The 15,470-nt window shown below is 30.8% G+C and overlaps 1 protein-coding gene across 3 annotated transcripts in view; it reads right to left on the minus strand.

Annotated features, from left to right (window-relative positions):
• DPCoAC (dephosphocoenzyme A carrier) overlaps window positions 1–5,809 on the minus strand; it is a 67,511-nt gene extending 61,702 nt beyond the window's left edge. Inside the window, exons 1-2 of one of the 3 annotated variants that reach the window (XM_035356712.2) lie at window positions 5,703–5,809; window positions 656–702 (exon numbers count right to left, since the gene is read on the minus strand). In XM_035356712.2, the coding sequence (XP_035212603.1) occupies window positions 656–678 (23 nt within the window). In that variant the 5' untranslated portion in view covers window positions 679–702; window positions 5,703–5,809. Of the gene's footprint in view, window positions 1–655; window positions 703–5,525 lie in introns of all 3 variants that reach the window. The other 2 variants (XM_035356709.2, XM_035356715.2) reach the window with 2 other exon arrangements.
• Window positions 5,810–15,470: the final 9,661 nt, after the last annotated feature.

The following is a 15,470-nucleotide window of genomic DNA, read 5'->3' on the forward strand; positions in this document are numbered from 1 at the left end:
GCAATTTCTTTGAACATGTACATCAGTTACATTCCTGTTAATAAAATGTTTTCTGAAGTATCTCTTCTCATTTTTGTACTAATTCCTTAAATGTGACAGTGGAAAACTACCTTTTAACTTCTCACTGCTAGCATCCCAACCATACATGATATGATGAATATTGCTTGTATAGCTGCATTCTATCACCCCGTAAAGTTTGCCCACGTCTTCTGATTCACCCTATATGTAACTGTATCCAGCCTTCATATGCCTTCCAGTAATTTCAAAAAGCAAAAATTACTAGAAATCTCTGAACGGCCGAGAAGAAACTATATAAGGCCGATGAGAGCATCAGTTCCAGAGTTATGAGTTGTTTAATTCAGCGTAAGTTTGGTAGATGCATTTTGCATTGTATTGTGTTCAATGTTCTCAGTAATTTGAAGTGTAACTACTAATTGTACTCTGTGATACTGTGAACACCTGTACAAGTATTTCTGTGGAAAGTTCCAAAAATCTGAAATGTTTCTTTTGATAAGTTAAATTTTATCAACTTATCGAATCTGTGTGCATTCAGTCTCTTACGAACCCCTATACACACAACAATACTAAGAAAGCATGTTCCATATATAAAAAGAAATTAATTCCCCTATTTTGCAAAATATCTAAAATTATTTACCTCTTTACAACACCTGCAGCCATATCTTTACAGCAGGACAGCAAGATCTAAAAAATTTAAATCGACTTACATATAATTCACAAAAAAGTGATCAGTTTATTCAATTCAATAGCTAACCAATTACAGTATCAGCTAATAAAATTCTGACAGTACATGATTTTGTAAAAATGAAAGATAAAAAATTTGTTTAATTAGAAAATTTACTGAAAACTGCCAATTTCTAGATTACATGTCTATGAAAATCTACAGTTTAAATAATTTAAATGTGTAAATTTTTGAAATACTTAAGTATCCTACAATTATTTTACATTAAAGCATAATATATAAATTAAAGATGGAACAGGAAAGAACCTTTCCTCAGATTTGTTTTTAAGAACAAAAGAAAAGGGCAGAAATTATAGTATAACTAATAAATTCATCAACATAATACACTAATTGTGAAAGTAATAAAATATACTTATGGAATACAATTTTGAAATACATCTCAGATATTAAAATTCTGCCCAAAACCTGATACCAGTTATAACAGCATACTCAAATTTAGCATTCATATTATAATTTCAAACACTGAAGCACAGCATAAGTTTATTTAAGAGATGAGTACATTTAATACATAGTTGACTAGATTAATCAAATTTACTTGCACTTCACTTTTCTGTCACTTATAAATTGAGATCAGAAAAAAGATGCATGACACATTCCTAATTGTACTAAACCTTACTATACCGAATCTGTTATATCAAATAGTTAAATTACAGTCTAAAATTTCAATGATTAAAAATAAATAAATAAATAAAATGTAATGAAGAAAAACAAGTTGAATTAACTAAGAATGCTAAGTTTTCTCACAATGCAACAAATATTTAGCAAACAGGATGCTGAAAGATTAAGCAGGATTGATTTTAAAGATATGCTCAGTGGTAAGACTAGTTTAAAGAAAAGTATACTTATAGCCATCTGGAATCACTTTAACAGATGTCAAATGTGCAAAAATTAATAAGCTCATTACCTAGTGTTTACAATGATTTGAAGCAGTAGTATCAAAGAACATTAAACATTCCATTTGCAAAGGATGTGAAAATGTCTTCAGCTGGGTTGGCTCAGTGGAGACTTCTACAGCTCAGTCAGTCATTCTAACTTCTTCAGTTGCACTACAGGCTATTACAGGCCAAGGCCATCTTAACAAGTTTCCTCCAATGGATACATACGATCAGTCGCTATGTTCCACTAACAACTGATTTTTGAAGTCTTGAGATCTCCCTCCACACAGTCTATCCATCTTGTGTGAGGTCTTCCTCTTTTCCTGGTATTCTCTGTGCTTGCAAAAGTCACCTTTTTAGCAGGGTTTAAGTTGTCACATTTAAAATATGTCCAAACCACCTGATACGATAAGATTTGATGACTTGAACAATATTAGGTTGTTTATCTTCTATAGATTTCATGGTTACACAGAATTCTCCATCTATTATTTTCCCTAATTTGGCCATATATTTTTCGAAGTATTTTTCTTTCAAAGAAGCCTTTCTTATCCATTTTTGTTAATAGCCAGCATTCACTATCATGCAATATGACAGGTCTAATAAAAGTTGTATAAAGTTTTATTTTTGTCTTGAAGTTTAATAATTTAGACATGAATAAATTTTTTAAACATTACAACATCTATTAGCTCTAAATAATCTTTTATCAATTTCAAGTTTAATATTGTTATCATTAGATAGGAGAGAGAGTTAAGATATGTAAACTCAGCAACGTCCTCAAAAGTATAAGAATTTATTTGCAGTGGGAAGGGATTATGTTCTTTACTTATTATTGCAACAAATTCTGTTTTAGTCTTTCTAACAAGCAGTAATATTGTTTCGCTAGCTTGAGATCTATTTTCCACAATTTTATTTGTCTAGCATAAGCATATCACTACCCTTATAGCAATAACACAGAATGTGAAATAAAAGATCCTTCAATTTGGCAGTCATAATAAAGCACTTGAGGGCTTTAGGACAGGTGCACTTTCATATCGAGATTTTTTTAAAGAAAATGACAGACATGTATATTATATAAGTAAATTCCCATATACATGTCACAACATTTAGCTAAGTAAGAATAAATTTCCAGTATTTTAAAATTTTACCCATTCAACTTATGTGGATACACATAAAAATGAAATTAATAAAATTCAAAGTTGGTGACTAAATAATAATAATTTATTTGAAAATCTGAGTAAAATTTCTCAGTGAAAGATTTTAAAAACCTATAAAACTGGTTTTGAACTCCCAATTCGGTAAAAGCAATGCAGTCGACGAAATCAGCTAAAATTTTGAGAAGAAATTAAGGCATTCTATCAATGTTATCGGGAAAAGAGCATTTGTATCAGTTTTCTATGAATGTTATTCTATGTTACCAGGTAAAAAACATACAGATATTTATTCTGCTGATGTGAAAATAGTAAAATTCTATTTTCCATCCTTGAACACAAGCAAAATAAATTCCATAAAATAAAACATTATACAAGTAATTTGGTTGATTGTTGAAAATCACAGAATCAATGATTTTCTTAGTACAGATTTCTCCAAATTCAAGTTTCTTCATTCGCTTTAAGCAATCAAAGATTGTTATGATGTAAACTGAGTTATATCAGCTAAAATGCTTTTAGTTCTATGAGAAATCATTACCTTATGGATAGTTTTAATTAAAAAAAGAAATCTAATAAACACTTTATTAATTAACTGATAAATGTGTGCAAATTTACTTTAAAATACCATCTCTAAAACTGAATGCAACCTATGTGGTCACACTGCCACAGAGCATATCTTTAATGTCTGTAACTGTTTAGAGTAAAAATTTTTTAACACATAAATTACTGAACTGCTTCAGAGCACTCAATTAAAAGGAAACTACAGAAAAATTAACTCGGTTTCATGATTACATTTAAACTTGTGCAAATTTACTTTGGTGAAGTGCTCTACTACATTTTAGCCTAATTCTACATATATGAAAATCCTCTGCTCTGAGAAGATAAGGGCATTCGAATGAATTGGCAATAAATTCAGAAAAAACAAATGAGAAAATTTTTATCCCCAATACATTAACGAAGCTCCGCACATGAATAATTTAGAAAAGGGAGGGGAAATAAGCGTTAGAGTAGAGAGAAGATAAGGACATTCAAATGAATTGGCTATAAATTCAGAGAAAACAAATGAGAAAATTGTTATCATTAATATAAAAATGAAGCTCCGCACATGAATAATTTAGAAAAGGGAGGGGGAACTAAGGTTTAGAGTAGAGAGAAGGGTACCCCTTGTATTATCACAAAGTTGTTGTATCATTTATCACCAAGTTTTATATCATGGCAGTAGTTTTCTATTAGTTAATCAGACTGATCATTTACCAGACTGAGGAACAATAAAATGTCCCTTTTTTTTAAAGGTAAAGTAAGCAATAAAGTAAGTATTAATAAAGGCAAAGTGGGAAGTAAATAAAAATTAAGAAAATAAAATGCAAGCAATTATAAACATATTCTATCAGTCATTTAATAATAAATTAAATACAAAATTTAAAAAAAAGTTTCAAATTTTCAAATAAAGTCTCTAGAAGATACAAACTATTTCAGTATTAAATGAATAGATATACTGAAAATAAATTTAAAAAAAAAAAAAAAAAAAGGAATAAAACATCTATACACCTTAATATTTCATTTTATACCATCCTCTATTGCATTGATATATTAACATGCAGATATTTATTTGATATAATTAAATCAAAAACTTTAACTTACTTTTAGATTAGGAAAGAAAAAATATCTGAAAATAACATATTTATGCTCTTAATACAGTGATCTCAAACAGGCAGACCACATATGGCCAAATCTTCATTAAAAGCTATTTTTATGGCCCTCGAATATATTTCTGGTCAATTACTTAGCATTACTATGACAAGAATTTGAAAAAAAAAAAAAAAAATAAGCTATGAGGTATTGTAGCTGAAAGTTGTACTAACAAATATAGAAGCCTGTAATTTACACATAGATATCGGTATTTTTTTCTAATTGCACAGAAGAAAATTTAGAAAATAAAAGAATGAAAATAGGTTTTTATTTATTTCTCATATTTTGTTCCATTTGTAAAGTTTTCATCATTTGCTTATTTTTAGTTTAAGTAAATTATTTGATAAAGTAATTAATTCAACATATTTGAATTATTTAACATAAATGTCAGTCTGAAAACTTAATATTTAGCTGTTAATTAATACATTTGAATTACATACAGAAACTTCTTGCAGATACCAAACTTAAAATTTTGAACAGGAAATAAATATAAATTGGAATTTTTTCCATTGTGTCATTATTATAACTGTTCATGTATACTCTGATAAGTTTTTAAAAAATAAAAATTTTTGCCTTGTTAAAAAAAAACTTTTCCTTTTGTTGAAAAAAATTTTTTATCCCGTTAGCTGATGATCACGCATTCGGCCCGTATGCAATTTAAGTTTGAGAACACTGTTCCTTTAAATTAGAAAAGTCAGTAACAAGTAAATAAAAAACAAATCCAAGGAGACAGTTGTACACTAGGTCATGATTTAAGAAAAAGTTATTGAATATTCTAGACAACAAATATCTAGCGTTCAAGATTAACAATACACAGCACTTCAAGAATGCAAGGGATTATTTAAATATTCATAATAAATAATACTACAATTATATAAATAAAAATAAACTTGATATTCATTTTCTCTAAACAGATTTCAAGGAAACATGCTAACGATTTATAAAATTAATTATGAAATTCACTATCAGTTTCAGACTATAAAACATAATATATTTAATTCAGTCACTAGTTACACGAAATAGAAAATTTATGCTGTACTTCACAAAATTTACCTGTAGGTACTTTAAATAACCATTCTTGGCAATACGCACTCGCGAATAAATGTACAAATCTTGGAATAAAATAAATTCTTATTCTAATGACACTGCGAAACGAAATACGAGATCTAACTAATACAAGCCATCAAAAGGAAAACAAAAAGTTCACCCGAAAGATTTCCGTAAACACACCTCACGGCGGTGAGCGCGACAACTGCTACCACTGACGTCCGATTGCTCAACTGTACTGTTGAAATCTATCAGTGTGGAATGAAAAACATTGGATTACCACCGCGAAATGAGGCATTTTCGACGCCCGAGAAATGGCTCTGCATATAGCGGTGCGCCGGGGAAAAAAAAAAAAAAAAAAGGAAACGGAAAGAAGGGCACCAGAAAATAAAACCCCATTTAACTAGCTCACTCCGTGAACTAGCCAAACTTTGAGCTTAAGAAACGTACGCGAAGTTGATACCCCGGGTAAAAGGCGAAAATGTTACTCTTTTTTTTTTTTTTTTTTTTTTTTTTTTTAATAAAACTGAATATATACGAGCTTAAATAAACAGCCTAGTGATAGCATTATTCAGAACTTTAAGAATTAAATATTTCTTCACAATCTGAAACAAGTGCCGTTAAAAAGTTTTCAAACCAGCTTTCAAGTTCGCATGCTTTCGCATGCTTTGCAGGTGTAAACGGGTGTCGTCCTTGGGAATGACAACTTTTAGACTATTTCTTGGGAGCAAAGTTCCGCTAGTGCAAGCGGGCCTTTATTTTCCGTTTCCTTTTTTCCGGTGCCCTTCTTTCGATCTGTTTTTCTTCCGAGTGACTTTTTATCCCTACAACAGCATAGCAGATATTCAGTCTGCCACATTCGTGAGTTAAGTAAGTTCACATTCAATTGATTGTTTCTTTTGAATTTTAAAATTAAATGCAACACATATCAAAGTAATTTGAATAATCTGATGAATATTTGCTTCGGAACTTATTATTATGAGGTTTGCAGATATATGCGACGACAAACGCTGAGAGTTTACGGAAGTTAGCGGGTCTCACGTGACCGATGGCAACACTAAGAGGTTACCGTAATTTGCGCCAAAATTGAAACATGAAGCCAAATGTAATTTTTCAAAGTAAGCAATACACGTTTTCGCCATTTTGCTTGCACGTGCTGTTGTGGGGGAAGCAAGGTACGTAGTATTAGCGCTGATATTTTGTGTTTTAATTATCTTATTTTAGTTATGTGTTTGTCTAAGCAATCTGAAAAGATGAAAATACTCATAATCGAGGATTCTATGATTAAATATTTACAAGAATATTTGTCTGCGAATTTACCTGATTACGAAGTTGATTTTCGTTGCTTTTCAGGAGCTAGGATTGAAAGGTTGACACGTGAGATTGCCTTTATGAACAACCATTTTCATTTAGTTTTTGTCCACGTTGGTACCAATAATTCAAATGACGATTTAGATGAAATTCATCGTAAATATGGTTGTCTATATAAGGGAATTGAACGATTAAACCCGAAGGTCATTCTGTTTTCAGGTGTTCTCCCACGATGCCCGGATTTATATCGAGATTGTAACACGTATCACCTACAAGAACTTAATAGGAAGATACTAAACATAAATTCTAGATTTCTCGCAACGTACGAAGGTAAAGATGGGTTTTTCTTTTGCAGCTGTTTTGACTATTCTTGGAGTACTTGTTTATCCAGAGACGGTTTACACCTAAATCGGAGAGGTAATCAGCAGCTGGGGAAAATTTTTGTAAAAGATATCAGGATAAGTTTGACTGTTGCAGAGGTAAGTGCACCATTTTGTTCTACATCCCTTAGCAGTTTCCCAGCATTAACCAGTATTCCTTCTGTTCTGAGTACTCATTTGGGTAGTAATGTTGGTGCTTCTGTTTCCAAACCACTCTTTTCAGATGTTGTGAAACGTTCTTTAGTTTCCAGTGTTCGGGTTTGTAATTCTAGAAATTTTTTGTCCCCTGTTTCTTCTTCTAAACCGCTTTATTCAGATGTTTTAAAGCATGATTGTTTTACTAGCTCTGTTTTGAATACTAATCCCAGTATTCCGAGTTTATCAGATTTTCCACTTCTTGAATATTCACTTGGCACTAGTGTAAATTTTTTGGATCCACCTCCTAAGCCACTTTACTCAGATGTTTTAAAACATGGATTTTCTAGTATGATTTTGGATAGCAGTTCCAGTGTTTTGGATGTATTGGATTTTCCAACTCTCGAATGTACTGTCCACACTACATCAGGTGTTTTAAATTCTACTGGATCTCAACGTCCTGATACTGCAGCTATTTCTGAACTTCCTGGAAATTCAGTGTCTAATTCTCAACCTGCAGGCTCTTCGGATTCCAATTCATCATCATCTCATCTTGGTATCAGTTTCAATTCTTGTACTTCCATGGCGAATTTTCCAGTTTTTAAGGGTTCATTTGTTTGCTCTGATTCAGATTTGCAGAAGGCTACTATATCTGTATCTAAATTTTCTTTTATGTCGTTAGTCACTTCTCAGCCTACTGGCTTTTGAGGCTCTGTTTCATCTACTCAGCTTGTCACCAATTCCAATACTTGCCCATCAGTTGTTGGTTCTTGTGCAAATTTTAATTCTTACCATCCATATTTTCATTTTAACAAGTTTTCTATTCTTAAAAATTATTCAGAATGTTCTAACATTAAGTTTGGGGATGCAAATGATTCTAATCAGGGTGAAAGTAATGTACAGAAATCTGAAAATGGGTATGTTGAAGAAAACTACAAAGTTATTACTTCTGTTAACCCAAATATAAAGACTATAATTTGTCCATGTTGTAAGAAAGATTTCTCTTGTAAAGAAACTTTTATCAAGACACAAACGTAACTGTAAAATTTTAAATAAGGATAATTTATGTACTACCATAAAGAATGATGAAATAGAAAATAAATATCCAAGAACGTGCGAGGTATACATGAAGTCATATGCTTCAAGACAGTCATTTTTTAATCATAAAAAAAAGGTGTAAATCTGTGTCTTCTGAAATTGATTCAAAATCATATATTTGTGACAACTGTGAAATAGACTGTATAACCCACAGTAACCTTTTTCATCATAAGAAGTTTTGCTGTTCTAAAAATAATTTAAATATTCGTAAACCGTGTGTTTTTCCTGATTGCAAGGCATCCTTCCAGTTTATTAGTGATCATAATAAACATTTGGCTGAATTTCACAATTCTGAGATGGATGTGAAGGAGCTTACATTTTTATCAATGGTGGAGTTTCAGCTGTGGTTAGAATGTCATTCTAAGGAAACATTCAGTTCTTTTAAGAAGTGTTCTGGAAGTAAACATAAAGTTAATAAAGCATACCATTATTATTGTTGTCACTTCACTGTAACACAAAAAAAAAAAAAAAAAAAAAACAGTGTTAATTTCAAGTAGAAAAAATCTTAGTTTCTTTACCATTAGGCTTCAGATGTCCATCCAGAATTTTAGTTTCTGAGGAACAAGATCTTGCGACAGCTATTTTTTATTCAGGTCACAATCATGAGCTGTCGTTTGAAAATACCAAATTTCAACAGCTTAGTCAGAATTGTCGTGATCAAATCAGAACTTATGCTCAGTTAGGTGTTTCTACCGATCAAATTCAAGAATTTATCCGAGATGGAAGTGGATCACATGATAATAGAGAGAGCTTAAGTATTAAAGATAATTTTGTAACATGTAGGACTATAAATTACTATGTAAAGCGTGTAATGATTTCTTCTCTTAGTGATGATTCACTTTCTGTTGCTGCCATAGTTGAGAAACTTAGGAATCGTATGACCCTATTCTTATTTACAAACCTCAAGGAAAACCAACATTGTATGGTCCGAAAGGCCTTCACACACTGTCTTTTGCACTAGGATTGCAGACAAAGGAGCAAAAAGAAATGATGATTGAAGGTTGTAGCAGGATTTTATGTATAGATTCTACTCACAAAACAAATCAGTATGGTTTTTATTTGTTAAATTTAATTGTCCCGGATGAATTTGGTAGTGGTTACCCCGTAGCACATTTTATTTCAAATCAGTTGGATCAGGATACGATGTACAATTTATTTCTTAGTATCAAATGTGTAATACCTGAGCTTAATATTAATTGTTAATGACAGATGATGATAAAACTACACATCCTGCATTTGAAAAACCATTTGGTCCAGGTATTAAACATATACTATGTAAATGGCATGTACATCGTGCACGGCAACGTAGTTTATTTCGAATGGTTTCAAGTCAAAAACTTAGGGATGAAATTTATTTTAATTTAGTTATATTGCTTGAAGAAACTAATTCTTTATTTATTTCTATGATGGATAATTTCCTTCAAAAGTTTCGAGCTGTTGCACCATCGTTCGTAAATTATTTTGAGGAGTATTATTATCTGTGGTCAATGGCATGCAGAAACTTCCCTCATGCATTCATGGATACTAACATGTATTGCGAGTCATTTCACAATAAATTGAAAACTGTACTTAAAACGTAAATTTAACAGACGCCTCAATAATTTAATTAATGTGCTTTTAAAAATTGAAGAAGATATTTACATGACTTATAAGTATAAAGTTGAAATTAACTGTAAAGAGAGCATCTACCCGCCAACTTATAATAAATGACATGAATCTGGAATGAAAATACCTGATAGTGATGTAACAGAAACACATCCTTGTTTGTGGTCTATAAAATTACAGACACGTAAAAATATTCAATATACAGTTAAGCGGTTGCATGAACTATGTTCAGAAACAGATCATTGTTATTCAAAGTGTATTAACCTCTCCTGTCTAAATCTGTGTCATCATTTATATAATTGTAATTGTCCAGACTTCAGCACACTATGTAAACACGTACATAAAATACACTCAATTACATGCAGGCAACCAAGTCCTTCTGTAATTGCAACAGATATCTTTAAAGAAGAAAACTCCTCCCCTCTAGAATTGATTAAAAAATCTAATGCTATTTCAAATACTGTTGTGTGTAACACTGAACCTAAAATTAACACTTGTAAGACTTTAATGTCTGAATTATTAGTTATGTTGCTGCATTCGACAATCCAAAAGATATTAATACCTAGTATAACAAAGAATTTAAAAGATATAGTTTCTAATTGTAGAGGTGCAATAAAATCAAACCATTTGAAAGATTTTTTTGATAAAATGCCATTTACTCAGGTTGCTCCAAATTTAAAATTATCACGTCAAAAGGTATAAAACGTAAAATTCTAGATTATCCCGATACTTATAATAAAAAAAAAAAATGTCAAGGAAGGTTTGTTAGGGTTATCAAATAATATTAATTTGAATGATCATAAATCATCACAGGATACCACAATTAAGGTTAAGGGTAGCAATTTACTTAAATATAATTCTGTTACCTCTGAGCTTGTATCTGATATTTCAAAATGTGTTCTGTGAGCTGTGGAAACACTTCTAACATTTCTCGATATAAAATCTCTTGATCCTTATATTTCAAATGAAGAAATTTTAGCCCTGAAGACTGTAAATAATAATTTTTAGCTTGGCTGGCTTAGTGACAATATTATTGATGCTTTTTTTTTTTTTTTTTTTTTTTACTATTCTTCATAATACTTCTTCCATAGCTGCCAAATGTTACCATACACCATTTTTTCAGTCAGGTAATAAAACTCAAAATGTATGGGAAAAAGCTGATTTTGCATCTGTTGATTTCTTTTTTATTCCAGCTCTTATCAATAATAATCATTGGGTTTTACTTGTTGCAAGGATTAGAGATAGAATGTTTCAGTTTTATGATCCACTTGGTTTTAATGCTGTTCAAAATTCTGTGTATTCATTAATTCATTTGTGGCAAAGTATCCTTAATAATGTTTTAGATATATGTGATAATTGGTATTGTTCGTTTCCCAATCACGCTATTCAGAATGGTGGCATGAGTTGTGGAGTATTCATTTGTTATTATGCTTATCAGATTAGCAGAAATTTAGATGTTAAACAGGCTTTCAATTCATATGAATTTAGGAAGTTTATTTTTACACAATTAGGTGGAGAGATTGTGAAAATATAGATGTTAAATATATAATTCATTTGTTTTAAATATTATTTAATTTTTGTTTTCTGACCTATTGATATAGCATTAAACTCACGTAGATAGTATTTTATCTTGTGTTTCCTGTGCCCTAAGCTTTTTTATATATTTTACTGTCGTAACTTGTAAATTCAAAGACTGCATTTAGTATGAATTTTCTTTTTTCTTGCTTTAAACCTTGAATTGAGTGTCTGTAAAATTTTATTCCGAAATGTATTTCCCATATTAAATTGGTCTTGTCTTGTTATTTTTAGTAACACTTGATGGTACTTAGCTTCAAAATTGGCTGTTTAAAGCCTTGTAACATAGTTTTTATATAGGCCTTAAATTATCATTTTTCTTTCAACTAGCTGATATAATTTTCTTTGAATGTTCAGAATTGACGTTACGAAAAGAGCAGCTATGTAAAAATGTTAGTTTAGGGGAACCAGCATGGTAACGAGCTTGCACAGTACCTCTTGGGTGGCATGGAAACCTGTGTATTTTTATATTGTCTCAATGGATTTGAAAAAAAAAAAAAAATTAAGTATTCTTTATAGTTAATGCTTAAGTTAGATTTTCACAATGTGTTATGGGTTAAAATATTGTTTTTATGCTTTTCTAGTACTATAACCTTTTAACAGTGACAGGAGGATAAAAGCACCAAAAATTAACCCACTGTGGTTATTGCCTATGCGCAAAAGTAAATTCTTCTAGCTGTTGCCTATGATCTAAAGTGATACTTCGGTTCCTTTGCAAAGTAGTATAAACACAAAGTAAAATCCAATTGTAATTCAAAAAGTAAAAACTTAAAATATATGAAATACTAATTAAGAAAATTAGAAAATGGTGAAAGCTTAACTTGATTCAAAGTTAAAAGTTTATATGTATGTAGAATAAAGTTTAAGCTATCTCAAAACATATTAGAAAAAATACTACAAAAAATGTTAAAAAACAAAAACTACTACTAAGCAGCGGTAAATGGGAAAATGCAAGGCGACGCTGCTTAGCTGTAGTTTTTTTGGGAGGGTAGTATTTTTTCTAATGTGTTTTGAGATAGCTTAAACTTTATTCTACATATTAACTTTTAAGTTTAAATCAAGTTAAGCTTTCTAATTTTCTTAACTATTATTTCATATATTTTATGTTTTTACTTTTTGAATTACAATTGAATCTTTACTTTGTGTTTATACTACTTAGCAAAGGAACCAAAGTATCACTTTAGCTCATAGGCAATAGCTAGAAGAATTTACTTTTTTAATTTTATTTATATAAATATATTTAATGTACATGTAAAAATTCTTTTTCATACATTCTTAATGTTAAATTTTCATTTTTGTCTTATGAGAATATGTTTTTGTACACTTGTTTTTACAAAGTTTGCATTGTTTTTAAATAATCAAAGGCAGAAGTGTCATAAAGCAATTTTTTCAGGTAAGAAAATAAAACTTGCTCTTATAAGAATTATATATTCCGATTTGAAGATTGCATTTCAAGTTTGATAGAATGACCAGTTTCTGTTTTTTATGAGCAATTTGAATAATTTTACTAAACAGCTTTTTAAATCTTGATTCTTACTGGAGAAAAAGACGAAACTCTTTCGCATCTATTAATTATAAAAGTCAACTAATTTCTGGTCAGGACAATAATTACTTGGTTTGTTGATTGCACTTTGCTTTTAATTCCATTTTAAATATGTTAATGAGTAAATTCATTCCTTTTAATAGAATTCTATTTTTATTTTTCAAAGAAGAAAATGTATTCAATAATCCCACTGAGAAAATTCGTAATATCTCAATTTAATTTTTATTATTACTAATATTGGGAGAGTCAGCGGTGGTCCTAAACTGACTGAGTAGTCTTAATTTTTCACTTGTCAGATATACTTTCTTTACTCATTAGCAGATGTTATTTCGTTGACATTTTTAAATTAAGACAAGTTGTTAATCAAATCTATTATTTATAGCTATATATCAGAAGTGCATATACTAGTTTCAATTTTTTTTTTTTTTTTTTTAATGAACCATTTAAACTCAACAGGTAATCGAATATATGTTTATCAGTAGCTATCTGTAGAGTGAAACAGTAACTGCCAGCAGTGTGAAGCTAAAACACAACTTTTAAATGTTTTAATTTTAGTAAAATACAATAAGGTATTCGTATTTGCATAGAGTTGGGGATTATCATCAAGATAAAAAATTTGGCAATTAGGGCATTAATGTTTTAGAGCTTAGGATAAAAATGCAGATTTAAAATAGTTAATTTTCATCGTGTTCCAAATGGAGGAAATGTAGATTGTATTTATAAAACTACCTTTTAATACATTTTTTAATTGCCACAAGAAGGCATGCAGCTTCTCTTAAAAGATCACAAGATAAACTATTTCGTATTTCAAAATTTCACAAAGGACATTATATGACCTCTAATGCAAAAGGATATTGTCTGATTTTGACTTAGCAAGAAAGGAAGGTAAGAAAACAGTTATAAAGCAATTCAAGAAAGGGCCAGCTTACCAAAAATTTTAGTTCAAGGAATTCGACTTTCAAAAAGGATGACTCTTAGTTTGTAATAAGTACTATTTTCACAATAAAAACTTCTTAATATTCAGTTAATTGATTAAAAAAAAGCATACGACTGCTGTCACAAACATCCTGAGGGTGGTTGACCCTATCAGTTTTACCTGTGGCTAAGTGAATAAAACAGCTCTAAACTTTTATCACTTAACAAAGGTTTGAATGCTGGCAAAGAGGCTAGTTTCACACTGCTTTTATAGCTTTGCTCATACTGTGTATGTAAATATGAGCCAGTCTTTATGAAGTCCTCCATGCTGTGACGAATTCAGAAGGCAAGAGGTAGTGTAAATAAATTTATTGGGGTTCTTTCTAGGCTATATGCAAAAATAAATAAACTCACTGTAGGGTGAGGGGGGGAGAACTATAACAACCAGTATTGTGAATAAAGTTTCCATTTAGCACTGATTGTAGATAAAAGCTCCTGTTTCAAAATAATTCAAGACGAGGCTGTTTAGAATTAATCGTCTCTCCAAGTCAGTGGTTCCCGTACTGAGTTGGATGCTGTCTGGTAAGGTAACGCAAGCCCGGCTACCTCACTGTAAACTCTTGGCAGAGATACTAATGTCACTCTACGCAGAGCGGAATAAAATTTGCGCATGGCCAAGCTGGAAAAACCAAGATAATGTTTCTCTCTTCATTTATTGTAACTCACTCTCACTCCTTCTCTAAAACTGTATTCCGTGATTTTGTTCCATTTGTCCTGGGCATGTTGAAAAAATATTGAGGATCCTCATTTGTTCGTAATTTTAAAAGTGCCTCTTGACTGGCAAGAGAACCTTGATTAAAAACCGGATATAATGAAGACAGCCTGGGGACTCAAACCAGGTGGTCTGAGACAACGCACCTATAAACTGATGAAAGGGAACAGAACAATGTCTCCCTTCGGACAACTATAAGAGGAACAAAAACTTGAGTTTGTTTTGTGGCTGCTGGTCACTTTCTTTCTGAGAATTCGTTAAGAAATGCTCTGTCCATGGGAACTTTCAAAGCCGCCATTCTTTTTCTCAGAATGTTGTGGTGGTCGATACAATAGCTTAAGCCGTTACAATGCCCTGTTCTGTTAATCAGTTAAACATTAACTTTTGCAAAGTTCGAACATAGATAGAATTTTTTTTAACAGATCAGTGCATATTTTGCTGATTGGAGATTTTCCTCTCTGGGAGCTATAGAAAAAGTTATTTTTTTAATCAAAATCCTCAATGTCTTGGAGTCAGTCTTCATCTTATTTTGAAAAATTCCATAAGTGGACGAATGTATATTGGATCAGTTTTTAAGCTAATAAATCAGTTCATGTATACATAGGGTATGAAGAAAT

Source organism: Stegodyphus dumicola, chromosome X2, assembly GCF_044657685.1.
Source record: "Stegodyphus dumicola isolate Sdum_Otavi_A_Nest chromosome X2, ASM4465768v1".
NCBI lineage: Eukaryota > Metazoa > Arthropoda > Arachnida > Araneae > Eresidae > Stegodyphus > Stegodyphus dumicola.